The 15636-nt window shown below is 39.7% G+C and overlaps 2 protein-coding genes across 8 annotated transcripts in view; both read right to left on the bottom strand.

Moving 5' to 3' along the window:
- The window catches only part of mcf2lb (mcf.2 cell line derived transforming sequence-like b), a 41788-nt gene extending 36645 nt beyond the window's left edge, over window positions 1–5143 (bottom strand). The window contains exon 1 of the mRNA XM_025903862.1: window positions 4608–5143. Within this exon, the coding sequence (XP_025759647.1) occupies window positions 4608–4686 (79 nt within the window). The 5' untranslated portion in view covers window positions 4687–5143. The remainder of the gene's footprint in view (window positions 1–4607) is intronic.
- A 5101-nt stretch (window positions 5144–10244) lies between these two features.
- LOC100698342 (probable phospholipid-transporting ATPase IH) overlaps window positions 10245–15636 on the bottom strand; it is a 37662-nt gene continuing 32270 nt past the window's right edge. For 2 of the 7 annotated variants that reach the window (XM_003451610.4, XM_005475525.3), the window contains 2 exons: window positions 15497–15611; window positions 13112–13248 (listed from right to left, as the gene is read on the bottom strand). In XM_003451610.4, coding sequence (XP_003451658.1) covers window positions 15534–15611 — 78 coding nt within the window. In that variant the 3' untranslated portion in view covers window positions 13112–13248; window positions 15497–15533. The other 5 variants (XM_005475523.3, XM_005475522.3, XM_005475524.3 and 2 more) reach the window with 4 other exon arrangements.

Below are 15636 nucleotides of genomic sequence, written 5' to 3'. Positions count from 1 at the left end.
CCTATATAGGGCCTACTTTTTAAGCCTGACTGCAGTTGCAGCAAATCACCACCTTCACCTCAGGTCCACCTTTCATGATTTCTTCTCTATTTAATCAAAGTTATACTGATGCTCTATTCTTTGTCAAGGTCTTACACTGAAAAAAAGGGATTGGCCAGCTCTTGGATTTACGTAAGCATCTTGTGTGTATTTAACACAAGTGCCTCATGCTTTAAAGTTAAGTGTAACTATATAGTGTAGAAACTACATGATATGCAGAGAGGCTAGATTAAATTGTTCATATCATGTTCGAGCGAAGTAAGTCAATAATATAGCAATGTTAAATTCCGCAACACCGCACGTGAGTTGAGTCTCGCGCGCTTTGGATCATGGTTTGAGGAAGGCATCCATCTCAGTCAAGTCGAGCAGCCGCCTCTACTTTTTTTGGTATACCAAAAGAAGTAAATTGGGTGGTTGTTACATTAAATAAGTCTGCTTTGTAATTTGAAAACAATAATTTCATGTTTCTATGAACGTAATTAAATCATGTAGGAGCTGTACGAAATTCAAAAACTTAATTTGTTCTTGTTGAGATGACATGATACAATCTAGTAAGAGTGGTTAGTTGCTGGACTCGTGAAATTAACAAGATCACATGAGATTTCAAACAGCAGGAAAATCACTGAAGTTATAAGAGGCAGACAACTAGACACACACCACGTGTATGCTACTGCTTTTTATTGTGGTTTAATCTGTCAAGGACAAAAACATAAAGAAAATTCTGCATCAAGCCATGAAATCATAGCTTTCGTACTTTTAATAAGCCTGGATTGGTGGCATGGTGGTTAGTGCTGTTGCTTCACAGTAAGAAGATCCTGGGTTCAAATCCACAGTCTGGTGCAAATGGTTGTTTGTCTCTATGTGATAGACAGGTGAGCTGTCCAGGTTGTACCCTGACTTGTAACATGTCACTTCAGGGTTATACCCCTGCAACTATAAAGATACGAGGATGGTAGTTGTTTTGGATCTATTCAATTTTTATGGTAACCAGACTCTAGACTCTGTTGAACATTATGTAATATGAAGACAACATGTAGTATTTAAGTGACCAAGTAGTATTGGGGTAAAAGTTATTGAATAGTGTTGAAATAAAACGACAAAATTGTGGAGGATTAAAATATTCCAAGAGCTCAACTTACTTCATCTAAACATGTTTCAATCGCGTTTCCTGAACACAAAATGCACAGGTTTATTGAATATGAAGAAGTTGTGTTGATTTAACTCATTTGTTTAAGTTTCTCCAAAAGCAAAACATTTGTGTGCAACCAATGTCCACTATTGAATCAAGTATATCCAACATGGCCTTTTTTTCAGTATACTGCTTCTGTCCCTGCCTCTGGGGCTTCATGTACATTAGAGGAAGGTCACAGGACAGAGCCACACTGCTAAATATAAACCACTGCAGATGGAAATTTTCTCTTCACTACAGGAGTCCAGACTGAAAATTTTGTTCAAAATTGTCTCATTTAGTAAATGTTTCAGTGTATCCCAAAGTGGTGGACATATAAAGATACATTAGATTTTGTTTTACATGAAATAGTAATTGTAACTAGTTGTAGCAAAAGACAAATTTAGAATGCTTTTACTACCACTCTTGCTATCCCTAGGTACTATATCTCTCTGAGCATGGCTGGCTAGCTGGAAGCTGATAGTTGCCTGCTAGATCCATCTGGCTATACACCTGCTCTGCCTTTAAGGATGAACAGCATAGCCCGCTTAGGGCAGAATGAACCCTTGACCTTTAGCTTAAAAAGGAACCTGATACAATATATTATTTGATTTTTACACCTCCTTGTTGAGTTATTGTTCCAGCAATGAAACAGCTCAGTTACAAATTACCATTATCAAAATGTAACCATACTCCTGGGATAGATGGACTGCTTTCAAGCAAAGGTTCATGAGAGTCAGCTCCTTCCAAGCCATAAACTCCCTCACACAATATATAATAAGTCTCTTCCACTTGGCTTGCATGCATGTGCTGCACGATAAATAAAAAATATAGACACAGCCCCCCTAAGCTTCACCAGCTGCAGAAGAACACATTCCTGCTGGAAAAGCCGACACCTGTGACTCAGTGAACTGGATGTGTCCTTTTAAATCAGCTGGAAGTAGGTCAAATGCCCAGTTAGAAAGTCAGAAAGAGGCTTCCAGTGATTATGGCTCTAAGTGTTATATTCATAAATGACCTACTGTTTTCCTTTCAGTTAACCTACTAATGGTTCTGCCAATTAAATTACTGAGCATGCTGCTATGGATTGGTTCATCAGTGTTATTGCACTAGAATACCTCCACAATTGTTAAAAGGACTGCCATGAAATTTCATGCTTTACACATGACGCTAGTGATCCCATGACTTCCTGTATGAAAACAGCAGGTTTCTTTCATTGTGATTTTGTGAGTGAACTAAGTATTGGATGAACTGCCATAAAGGCTCACACACCCGCACAGACACCTACGCACACTTCCCTCAGAATGTTTACTGTGGTGATCCTTTAACCTGTATTCTAGCACCATCATCAGGTCAAAGTTTTAATGTGTCTAATATTTTGGTTTATTATCACATACCTGTAGAAGTGTAATCTGCAACAGTCTGATCAAAAATCAGTTAGCCTATTTAATTGGATTTAGGAAAAGCTAACGTTTACCCAATATTTTATTTTATCTCTCCCTAGAATAAGCTGTAAAAAACGATTCTTGTCCACCCACAGCTTACTACATCGACGGATGAACTGGATCACCCATCATCTTTACCAAAAAAGGAAAATGCACTCAGCTACAGGTTATGATCCAAATAGATGTTTTTGGTTTGTATCAGGTTGTGTTGCACTCATGCTAATGGCACTGCAAAGACAGCCAGCAACCAGAAGCTGAAACAGACAGGAGTGCAGTATTCCCCAAGGGACAAAAAAAAAATCATTAAGTTTTCTACAGTTTACAATGCAACATCCATCAGTGGAGGAGAAAAACAACAAGAAAAAAAAACAGTTCTTCAGATTAGATGATGCTAAATCCTATGCATCCTTAGCTGACTCGATTCCCCCGAATCTCCCTTTTCCTCACTCTCCCTTCCTCTCTGCTGTCTTCTGTGATCAGCGTTACTCTCCTCTCTGAGCCGATTACTGCTCTCATTCTCCTGCCACAGCGAATTCCTATCACACTTCTTTATAAACAGCTACCAGGGACTGGATTAATGTACAGTTTTAGGATAGCATTGCAGACTTTAAAAAAACAGTAACAATATGACCTTATTTTCATTTTGATTTCAGCTAAGTGGAGTGATGCAGTTCTTGATTTGCCTTTAGAGTCTGTGGATTTTCATTCCTCTAGCCTGGGCATAGCCAAGGCCCCCCTCCTTAGTCAAGTCCACCCACTCACTACTGCCATGCTTTCACCATCTTAAAAATGAAACCATGCAAAGGGGAAACCAGTAAATGCACTTAGTAAAACATTATTTCCTCTCATTCAGCACGCACACTGTAGCTTGACATGTACAGGTGCAAAATGAAATGAGGGTCTGAAAGCTATAAATCTTTAGGGTAGGCTTTTCTAAGTAAGGTTTTACAAACGTTAAATGAAATATTAACACGCCCAAGTGTTTGGCAGGTTGTGTGTGCAGGCTGTGCAGGCTGTGCATGTGTGCGTTCATGCTTATTAGAGTGGTTGTGTGCTGGCGGTGAGTGGATTAGGGGAGATCTCTATAAATGGATCAAAAGGGACCAGAAGCAAAGATCACACATCACATCAGTGGCATTAGTTTAGCACAGGAGAAACGTCTGTCTTTCATTTGGTGGCGATAAATCAAGAAGCTGCAAAAGCAGGAGAACGTCATATATAGAGTAGAAAAAAAGACTTCTAACCACAAAAACAAAAACACCATGAGGGGAGCTCAGGAAGGCAGACCTAAAAGCAAAATCAGTAAAAGAAACCGTGTGAATAATCGGAAATGAAAAGGTTATGTTAAATAGTCATTCCACGGTTACAGAGGAAGGTCATTGTGTCTCATTTTTTAAAACACTTTTGCTAATCAGACATATTCCACATACTGTAGTTGTCTAGGGTGGAGCACTACAATTGGGGTCAGTGAGGTAGTGTATCACAACACAAACCACCCTGTGTACAGCCTGTGTTTCTGTACAAAAATGAGACAGCTTTTCATGCAATAGTTTTTCTGTCTATCCAGGTTATAAATACTTTAATATCTTTTTAATGTCAGCATGAACCACATTTTATTTCAGAAGATAAAATCGTATTCTGGCTAAGCACCTGCGTGTCTTGAGGCAGAACGATCATGAACAGCAGCACATACAAGGTTGTGTGGTTTCCTATACATCACGCTTTGACACTGTGATCCTGCATTGGCTTTGTAAACTGCTTTTGTTTTGATGTCCATTTGGACTTGATTCCATCAAGGCAAAGGAATAATATGTCTCTTACTGTGCCTGCATACATTTTAGTAATAGTATTTTCACCTATGTCTATATTTAAGATCAACATCCAACATCCTCAGCAAGCAAAAAATACAATGACCAGGGACAAGAGCTGCTTTCGATTGTGTCGTTGCCACCCACCTATGCTTTGGGTGACGGTCCTCAGTCTCACTAGCAGCTCACCGAGGGCCATCTCCTCTGTCTTCATCCACAGGATCATCCTCCAGAGGGACAGTGGAAGACCAGCTGTCCAGCTAAGAGACGCTTTTGTAGGAAGAAGAGACAGCTTGCCTGCTTTTTGCTGAGCGGTGCTATGAAAGAGTGGATGGTGGTGAGGGAGACTGTTGGGTTGAGCAGAAGGGAAGAGGGAGATGCGACGGGGTAAATGAACCTAGGATGTGAGTTAAAAATCTAGAGGAAAGAGAGGTAAAAGAGGGTGTGCGCTGCGTGGCAGTGCGAGTATGCTTGTGAAAAATGAATGCTCTCCAGGATGAGGCAGATGCTGCTGAGACAGATGAGGAAATGATGCTGATGCTGAAGCTGTTATGGCTGTGACAGCCTCAGCCACAGCGACGAGTCTCCCGCAGGAAAATGCAGCGCAAAGGATGGTGAAGGAGGGAGACGGGGAGGAGCAGCAGACAGCCTCATTCACACATGCATGCTTCTGCCTCAGCACACATGATGGTGCAGACCTGGCAGGCAGATTGGGGGAGGGGATGTGAAGGTCAGCATAGCAGTTTTGCACAAACAGCTGATCCAATAGTGACATCCAGCGTAAAGGAAAGGGACAACAGCTTTGTCATGAAACATTCTTATCTGCAGAAACAGAGACGGCAATGGTACCAATGCCGGCCATGCATCATTGATTATGCTGCATTGCCACCATGTGACGGCACATGGTTATGACAAAGTACAGTAGGATCATCTTCGGTAACCCTCTTTTGCAAATTTCATGTGTAAACAAACCTCACACACATTAGAGCTTCAATTACATGCAACCTTGACACAGCTAGGTAAGACGCTCAATAAAATGATGGGTGAATTTCATAAATCTGCATTAATTGTGGGTGCTGGTTGCTGCTTATCTAGTTTCTAAAGTTTTAGAGAGGCCTTGTGTAGACTCAAACGCTGAAAATACAAGATAATCCAGGGAAATTCAAAGAAAATGTCACTCAGACAATAGCAATACAGCATTTAATCCAAAAGTTAGCAGACAGACCTCTTAAGTGAAAACCATCACTATTGGGTACTTTTCCATTTAGGTGACACTAGGTCTCTTCTGGGGACTCTGACCCCAGTGATCTTACCTTTTTAGCACTAATGTACAACAAGAGGTTTATTGTTGTTTATCTGTCATTGCTCTACTATAGTTATGTCAGATGTTCACTGATTTTCTTACACTGTCATAGTTGTAGGGCAGAGATGTTCTTGCCATCTGTAGAGGCTAAGCCTACGCTTGAAGCCACTAAGGTGTTCGTTGACTGGGGTGACGTGATGTCACTGGTATGCATGAATTAATTAAACAGTCCAATAACTCCAGCCTTACTTATCTTGTCCTTTTGGTCTTTATTCCAACACCATTTTAACATAACAGCGCAGCGGTCACAAACTGTTTGCCTTCTCTGATCAACAACACACCTGCTGCTAATTACCTGTGTCTACCTTAAATACCTTTACATAAACATACCATACAGAAAACTCAAAAGGTGACCACTAGCGGCATCCATAAGGTATCAACCCCAAAATGGCTCCTACACCATCCTTCAACATATTAGGTATCCCAGGCTCTGCTCTGTGTGTATTTATTGCTCTGACAAGTTACTTCTAAAACCATCATGAAAAGGAGCTGAGCAGCTGATGCTCCGGGCCATGCCCTCCTCTTCCTCCTTTGCTGATGATGCTAAGTTTTGACAATAAGAAGTGCACATTCTGGCTAGACTGGTTGATACCTCAAGATAAAAGTGTTGTCAGTTAGTCCAGTGAGAAATCTGTGACACTGCATGATGAACTTTCTTCTCATTTATATCATGAGGACTAACCCTAACCCCTAAACATAGTTACTGGTTGTGCCAACCTTTGCAGCACGAACTGCAAACATTTATGATAACTGGCAATGAGTCTTTCACATTGTTGTGGAAGAATTTTGCCCCACTCTTCTTTACAGAATTTGCAAATTGCAATGCAGTTTTCAAGCATAAATGGCTTGTTTAACTTCATGCCAAAACATGTCAATTTGACTCATTTCAGACTTTTTCACTCTGAAATTTACTGTTTGTTTTATGAGCCATTCAGAGATGGACTTGCCTGTATGTTTCGGATCATTGTCCCACTGCATAAACCAAGTGAGCTTGAGCTTTAGGACACAAACTGGTGGCCAGACATCCTCTTTTAGAATTTTTTGGTAGAAAACAGAACATCCATTAATTACGGCAAATTGTCCAGGTCCTGAAGTGGCAAAGCAGCCTCTGACCATCACACTATCACCACCATGTTTGATTGTTGCTTTGATGCTCTTTCTATGAAATGCTGTGTTAGTTTTATGTCAAATGTAACAGAACTTAAACTTCCCAAAAAGTCCAACTTTTGTCTCGTAGTCCACAGAATATTTACCTAAAAGACTCTGGTTTTTTTGGTCAGGAGTGGTTTTCGCCAACTCTCCAATGGATGCAGTTTTTGCCAAGTTGCTTTCTTATTGTTGAATCATGAACTCTGACCTTAACTGAAATAAGTGAGGCCTGCAGTTCTTTTGATGTTTTTCTGGTTTGTTTTGTGACCTCATGGATGAGTTGTGAGTGTAAAGTTAGAATTCTGACTCAGAATTCTGAGATTAAAGTTAAAATTCTGAGATTGAAGTCAGAATTCCGATTTAGAATTCTGAGATTAAAGTTAGAATTCTGACTCAGTATTCTGAGAAAGAATAATTCTCAGAAAGAATTTAGAATTCTGACTCAAAATTCTGAGAAAAAAGTCAGAATCCTGAGTCAGAATTCTAAAAAAAGAACTCATAATCCTGAGTCAGAATTCTGAGATTAAAGTTTGAATTCTGAGATTGAAGTCAGAATTCCAACTCAGAATTCTGAAAAAAAAAAAAAAAAATGAAGTCAGAATCCTGAGTCAGCATTCTGAGATTAAAGTTAGAATCCTGAGTCAGAATTCTGACATTAAAGTTAGAACTCTGAGATTAAAGTCAGAATTCTGAGAAAAAGGTCAGAATTCTGACTCAGAATTCTAAAAAAGGAAGTCAGAATCCTGAGTCAGAATTCTGACATTAGAGTTAGAATTCTCAGACTAAAGTCAGAATTCTGACTCAGAATTCTAAAAAAACCCAACTCAGAATCCTGAGTCAGAATTCTTATATTAAAGTTAGAATTCTGAGATTAAAGTCAGAATTCCGACTCAGAATTCTGAGAAAAAAGTCAGAATTCTGACTCGGAATTGTAAAACAAAGAAGTCAGAATCCTGAGTTGGAATTCTGAGATTAAAGTTAAAATTCTGAGATTGAAGTCAGAATTCCGACTCAGGATTCTGAAAAAAGAAGTCAGAGTCATGAATCAGAATTCCGAGATAAAAGTTAGAATTCTGAGATTAAAGTCAGAATTCCGATTTAGAATTCTGAGATTAAAGTTAGAATTCTGATTCATGATTCTGACTTCTTTTTTCACAATCCTGATTTGGAATTCTGACTTCAATCTCTGAATTTTAACTTTAATCTCAGAATTCTGACTTCTTTTTTCAGAATTCTAATTTTTTTTAAACTTTTTTCTCAGAATACTGAGTCAGAATTCTAACCTTAATCTCAGAATTCTGAGTCGGTATTCTGACTTTAATCTCAGAATTCTAACTTTAATATCAGAATTCTGACTCAGGATTCTCAGTTGTTGTTTTTTAGAATTCTGAGTCAGAATTCTGACTTTAGTCTAAGAATTCTAACTCTAATGTCAGAATTCTGACTCAGGATTCTGACTTCCTTTTTTAGAATTCCAAGTCATAATTCTGACCTTTTTCTCAGAATTCTGACTCAGAATTCTAATTTTCAGAATTTAGGATTCTCAGAATTCTAAATTCTTAGAATTCTTTTTTATCAGAATACTGAGTCAGAATTCTAACCTTAATCTCAGAATTCTGAGTCGGAATTCTGACTTTAGTCTAAGAATTCTAACTCTAATGTCAGAATTCTGACTCAGAATTCTGAGATTAAGGTTAGAATTCTGACTCAGTATTCTGATAAAAAAGAATTCTAAGAATTTAGAATTCTCAGAATTCTAAATTCTGAGAATTAGAATTCTGAGTCAGAATTCTGACCTTGTTCTCAGAATTCTGACTTTAATCTCAGAGTTCTAACTTTAATGTCAGAATTCTGACTCAGGATTCTGACTTCATTTTTTTTTTTAGAATTCTGAGTTGGAATTCTGAGTTTAATCTCAGAATTCAAACTTTAATCTCAGAATTCTGACTCAGGATTATGACTTCTTTTTTTAGAATTCTGAATTGGAATTCTAAATTTAATCTCAGAATTCTAACTTTAATCTTATAATTCTGAGTCAGAATTCTGAGATTAGTCAGAATCCTGACTATAATCTCAGAATTCTGACTATAACCTCAGAATTCTGACTTTTTTTTTCAGTATTCTGATTTTAATCTCAGAATTTTGACTTTTTTCTTATAATTCTGAGACACAAAAGAGCATTAGGGTCACAGGAAAAAAGAAGATTTCTGAGATTAAAGTCAGAATTCTTACTAGTTAGTTTGCTGAAGTGTGATGGACAGTGTGTTGGGTGGAGCTAGGTTACATAAAGGGTAGCAGAGATAAAAATGAATTTTAGCTGAGTGGCATTCACTGAAATTCACGTACTTTATACCATCTAGTATAAACAGAATACTGTCAGTGTATAAGATGGAAATCAGCCAAGACCGTTCATGAAACATCTGCTCACACCTAGTTGAATTCAGTCGTGCAAATCCACACAGAGCAGTAAACCTCATAGTAGCAGCAGTAGTCCAGATCGGCTGATCACAGTCTATACACTAAGAAAACCTACTGGAGCTCACAATAAAAATCTTCAGCTGTGATTCTTTTCCCAATGCTGTGATACTACGACCAATTTTAGGGTTCCCCCACCTGCCAAGTCTCACTTTAACACGCCCCTTTTTTCCATAACTGATTCAAGCAGAGTACATTCATAAGGATTCATTAGACTGAAATAAAATTTGGATTCCCATTTGTATTCCCACACTATGCTAATGCGATTTTATTACATTAACATAAGGTTCAATTAGCTTTCCACAGGAATAGCTGGTAGAAACATCTTCAAAAGAGCTACTCTGAGTATGTTTCAGAGCCTGTACTTTTTCACTTTTACTTGAGTAAAGAAGTTGAATCAATACTTTAACTCTCGCCAGGTTAATTTTTTAACACAAGCACATTTTATTTAATTACAAAATCTCTGTACTTTTGCTCCCCTTTGGAGTGATGAATCACACTTCTCTGTCCGGCAATTTCCAGAACGGTGCTTGTCTGACTGCATTGTACCAAGTGTAAGTTGGGACAACCGCCCTCACCAAAGTTAAGTGGAGGGGAAATTATGCTACGGGGCTGTTCAGGAGTTGGGCTCGGCTCTTGCAGAAAGCCTTCCCAGATGACTTGACGCTGTTGTAGCTACAAAGGCTGGGCCAACATGTTCAAGCATATTGATCAAGAATGAAATGTCACTCAAGTGTATATACGTGTGAAGGCAGACGAGCAAATACTTTTGGCGATATAGTGTAGAACACAAACCATGGCAGTACACGTGTTTTCACTCTTTATTACAAGCAATACAGTGCTTTGCCCTCATTTGCTACAGACAGGCTGGCAAAAAGTCAACAGGTGAACTTTTAAAATCTTTTCTCCAAAACGGAAAAAAAGTAATTTCTCAAAACCTGTTTAGTAATACAAACAGTGCCATACTAAAAAGGTATGATATGAAGCGTGCTGCTCAGAGCACAGAAGTCGACATTTCGGACCTTTGCCAAGCTCAGGAGTGACAAGATGAGCACCTGCTGTTGTGCTGATGGACTTAGAAAAAAGCAGTTTGACATTCTGATCAGCAGTAGAAGGCTGGTGTGATAAATCCATTGCGACAGAGGCTGACACCTACAGACAGTTCATTCCTAGTCAAGTTATTTGGTCACTTCTTTTTATTCCCCCTCCCCTTCTCACCCAATACAATCTTCTTAGAAAAATAACTTGTGAGGAAGAGTGAACCATAAACCCCAGCTGACAAGACAATAAGACCTGGTTTTGAATGACTGATCTGTTGTAAAACAAAGTGCACTGTGTATAACTATTGGTAAATCTAAATGAATCTTATAGTTTTTTTCCTCTCGTTTTGGTTACAAACTCGACCACATACTCTAGCATAGAGTTAAAATATAGTCTTCTCTCTGAGATACAAAAGTAGCAAAAAAAATATACACAATGGACAACACAAAAATTGACTAAGTGGTGAAGATTTGAAATGTGGAGGAATTTGCTACTAAACATGTCTGAATTACAACAAACGCTTCCGCTTCATATCACGGAAGTTACATTATTATTGTAGAATATGACATTTAGACTATGTCTCGATACGGTATGGCAACGGCACAGTGAAGTGGGACACTGCGTTACAAGCACCAAGTACGTTCCTTTTATCGCTGAGGTCGGGATGTTGAGCCGCTCCACGTTCGCACACGTGTGGAGGCTTGTGGAGTGAAAACTGAAGGGAAAAGTCCAGATTAATGAATCTATACATATTGGCAAATGGTGATGTGTATGAAACTGTATAAATGTACATATATATATATATATATATATATATGTTAAAAAAAAAAGAGAATCTCACATTCATGACTTCCAGAGTCAGTAACTTGCTATGTAACCCAACAAATATGAAAAAAAAAAAAATTCAGATTTTTAGAAATGCAGAAAAAGAGGTTCACCAAAAATGAGCTACAATCTTCAGCTGGAGGACGTGATGGACAAATCAGTTCAACATTCTCATTGATTTGATTGTGACATCGCCGATTCAAGTCTCCCATCTTCTTACAACAAATTAAATCTATCCATCACCCCTTCTCACCACAATATAGATCAACATTGTTTGTTTTTTTAAATTTACATCCACACATCAATAGTGACTGACATCAATTTTAGAACAGTACAAAAAAAACAAAGCATCATGGAATTATGTGACACAGAGACAACCCCTTATAACGTGACAACATTAGCATTCTTACGTTAACTTTTGCATAACACGGAGCACAGCAGCAAACACACGAGCACAATGCAACAGGGAGGAGTAGCAAGTCATTTAGGACATCCACAAACAAATACCCAAACAAGTCCCAGGCTGCTGCTGTTACCCTGCACAACCACGTGGTGGCAGGAGAGGGTGCAGTTTTGCTAACTGTTCAGGGGAAAGGAAAAAAAAAAAAACCCCACAAGTACCGTGAAAGGTTTGGTGATGAATGATGTCTGGGACAAAGAGGGATGTGGAACAACTGAGAGAAGAATAAATCAGCATGCAGAGAGAGATCTGACATGCTATGACAGATAAGGGAAACAAAGCTCGACACGATTGTGAGGGTAAAAGAAAGTAAGAGGAATAATAGACTCATTGTACTATATATATATTTATATCTCTGCTCTTTGAACCTGCTTGTACTCTCACAAATGTGTTTAAAGTGACCAAATGTAATCAGTTTAAAAGGGGAAAAAAAAGGGCATCTATGAATTAAGGCAGGGTGGCTAAAATACTGCACATCCCTCTTCAGATTTCCCCCGCCTCTCTCCTTCAGCTGATGGTTGTGTGTAAGGCTTTGTAAAAACACCACTTCTGCTTCTTTTTTTTCAGTTTTTCTAAATCTAAACACCTTTCTCCTTTGACTCCTAGCCTGCTGCTGTGTTGTTACCTGTAAGGCAAAGGTGTGTCACATACAAACATACAATAAACAGGCAAAATTCATGCGTACTCTCACGCACATGCACACGCACGCACACCTAAAGGGCTGAGCTTGAAGGCTATCCCCCTTACTTGGCCAGACCACAAAATGTACATAAATGTTTCTGACAAACATTTACAAAGAAGCAAAAAAAGGGGACGCAAAGGTGGAGGAACAGGCAAGAGTGTCAGACTGAAAAGACGAAGAAATACAAAAAGGTTCAACAGTCCAAACAGCACAGCTCCACAGTGTGAGAAGCATTTTCGCACATGGTTCTCCTTTTGCTCATAAACTTTTTCAAGTAAGAGTCTGAGCAGGGAATTTGCTGAATTGAACCAAAAAAAAGGAAAGAAAAAAAAATGAGACAAGTATGTGAATTAGGAGTAAGGGCAATACTATCTAAAGGGTTTTTCACTCAGGTGTAGCCCAAAAATGCACATGGTGAACTCAGCATGGAGTGTCCATGCTTCAGATGTGTTTGAACATGTCTGCGCTGTGTTATTCATGGATCTCTGAGATGCAGAAGCTTCAGAGTCTGCATCTGTGTTCACACTGAGGTTTCCGGCCCAGGAGCGTAGTAGGCGAACCCTGCCCCAGAGAGACGGAGCATGTAAGGGCTGAGAGGACACAAGTCTGTCCCTCCGCCCTCTGCCAAATGGGCCAGGAGTTTCTGGGGTAGAGGGTCAGACCTGCAGAGCGACAGTGACTCTGCGGTGCCAAGGTGGAGGTGAGAGGAGTCCGCGCTCGTGCCTTTGCAGGATCGACAAAAGGACAGTGGAGTCACGTCCGCCACGCTACCCGGCAACAGCTTCTGATGATCCTGCACAAGAACAGAGAATCCACCATCATAACACATTTCAAGCGATAGAAGAGGAAACTGGAGGAAAAGAAGCATGCAGGTGAAATTATAGAACTTGCGAGAAAATCTGATACATGCACACAAAAGGCAGAATTATTTTCAGAAGGTTTAATATATTTATTTGCTGGTCTGCATATTTATTTATTTATTTTTTAAATGTGAAACGTAACCTTGACTCTGCATTAAATGCTGAAAAGAACATACTCAATAACAATAAACCTTCTGAAAACAATAACCCATCATGATTAGCCTTCATGTTCGATTAAGCATGCTTGTGTAATGAAGACAAAACTCACTATGTTTCAGCACCAGATGGCGCCAGTGTACACTTATTACAGACACTGATGCACAACCTGGTTTGCCAAATTGACAGAAACAAGCTAAATTTCACCCCTGAGTTTAGTCTGTTAACGTGAGTGCTGGAAGTAACCTACTAGGGGCCTTTCCCAATAAAATAAAACCTTAGTGACAGACTGCACTTATCAAATCTGTACTAAACTCGTATTTTACAGCGCCCGGAGCCTTCTGTCTGGGTGCCCAAACTTTACTATGGAGTGCATCATAAGCTACACCCAACAAACCATGACACGTATCAACATGTACAATAAAGACAGGATTTCTCTCCTGGCTTCTACCCAGATCAAGTTAATTCCCATCCCACATGTGACGAGTTGCTTTGAAACTAGCGCTGCTGACTTAATTGGGGATTGTGATTCCTGAAAGTAGCTTTGGCAGAAGGAAATTCTTCATGAAGCAGCACAGCACCCCCGTCACTCTGAGCCACAGCACAATTGCATGCCACATGCAGTGCAAAGCAGCAGGAAGCATCATGGCATCAGCATTAAGAGCCCAACACCCCACTATCCACGCCCTTTGTGTGCCGTTACCATGGTGACCCTAGCCCCCCTGTTGTGGGTACTCTAGGGTTTGCTGAGTAGGGTGCTGTGGCTATGTGGTACCAAGGAGTCATAGCTTCTAGCAGCTTTTTCTCCACTGTCTCCTTCACAGGTCCTATCAGGGTGGAGTGGGTCCCTTTCACGGCCTCCACCTCCACCAGCAGGGCCAGGAGCCAGGCCGTCCTCCAGAACCTGCACTGTCCTTACCCTCTGTGGATGATGTTAAAGGACAGGGGTTGATGAAGGAATCTGCTCAACCTTTTGTCTTTTGTCTAGTAATGCTTCAATACTTTAAGCTGACATGAGGATTCAAAATGTGTTTTCTAGATGGATTTAGAAGATTTATGGATATTTAATTTTGGGGTGAACAGTCCCTTTAACAGCTGTCTAATTCCAGACGTGGTCTGGGATTGCAAATCTTTTCCATAAATCAGGTTTGTACTATCATGTAAGGCTGCTATGGTTTGATGATGTTTGAAAAACTTGAACTCCAGGACTATTTGTCATTAAATATACAGTTACTTTTGGGCACTCCCTTATTCACAAGGGGTGAACCACAGTGGATGGCTTTGCATATTTGATATGCAGATTTTTACACTGCATGCCCTTCCAGACAACGCCCCCCCCCCCCGAGGGATTTGTGTCTCCTCCTGGGATTGACCTGGGGATTTTTAGCTTGTTAGGCAAATGTATAAACCGCTACACTATTTGTCATTAAATCCAATTTTAGAATTGTTGGCCAAGGCAACAAACATCTAAAAATGGAACAAAAACAATTAAAAAACCTCAAGAACATTTGCTTGAAGTGACGTGAAAGTTACTCATACTGGAGCAGCGAGAACCAGAGGTCGTTTTGAATTTTTAAACCAAACAGCTAATAATTGATTCATTTTTTTGCAGACTAATAAACCAGCTACAAATAAATAAGGAAAACTAAACTGGTATTTTCTATAGGAAGCAGTGTGCATTGAAACTGTGGGTGGAAGCAAATTTCTGTAAAATTCAACTGTTTCAGGTAAAACCTAAAGCCCTACCAACAATGACACATCATCATTTTATCAACATATTGATGAGACTGGCTGGAACGGTGACAACAAAATACATGTCAAACATACCAAGGGAAACTAAACACAATGAAATATGTAATGAAAATGGCAGCAAAAGGATACTACACATGTAACCTTACAAACCGGGTGCCGTGTCGTCATCAGCAGCAAGTAGTTAGTTTCACATTAGTAGAGATGGTGCTATGTGGTTTATACAGGGGCATGCCACCATGCAAACAGAGATGAGGGCTTAAAAGAGAGAGTCACCTCCTCTTCCCGCTCCTCTCACGTCTCTCTGGCCAAATCAGAAACTCATTCTGCTGGAGGACTGTGAAAGCATGAAGATGGTGGACGGTTCCACAGTAAGGCACGGGCGGGTGGACTGTAGTTACCATGAAAGAGCGCGT

This window comes from Oreochromis niloticus, linkage group LG16, assembly GCF_001858045.2.
Source record: "Oreochromis niloticus isolate F11D_XX linkage group LG16, O_niloticus_UMD_NMBU, whole genome shotgun sequence".
Taxonomy (NCBI): Eukaryota; Metazoa; Chordata; class Actinopteri; order Cichliformes; family Cichlidae; genus Oreochromis; species Oreochromis niloticus.
Note: the sequence above shows the minus strand (reverse complement) of the source record. Positions and strands in the feature narration are given on the sequence as shown.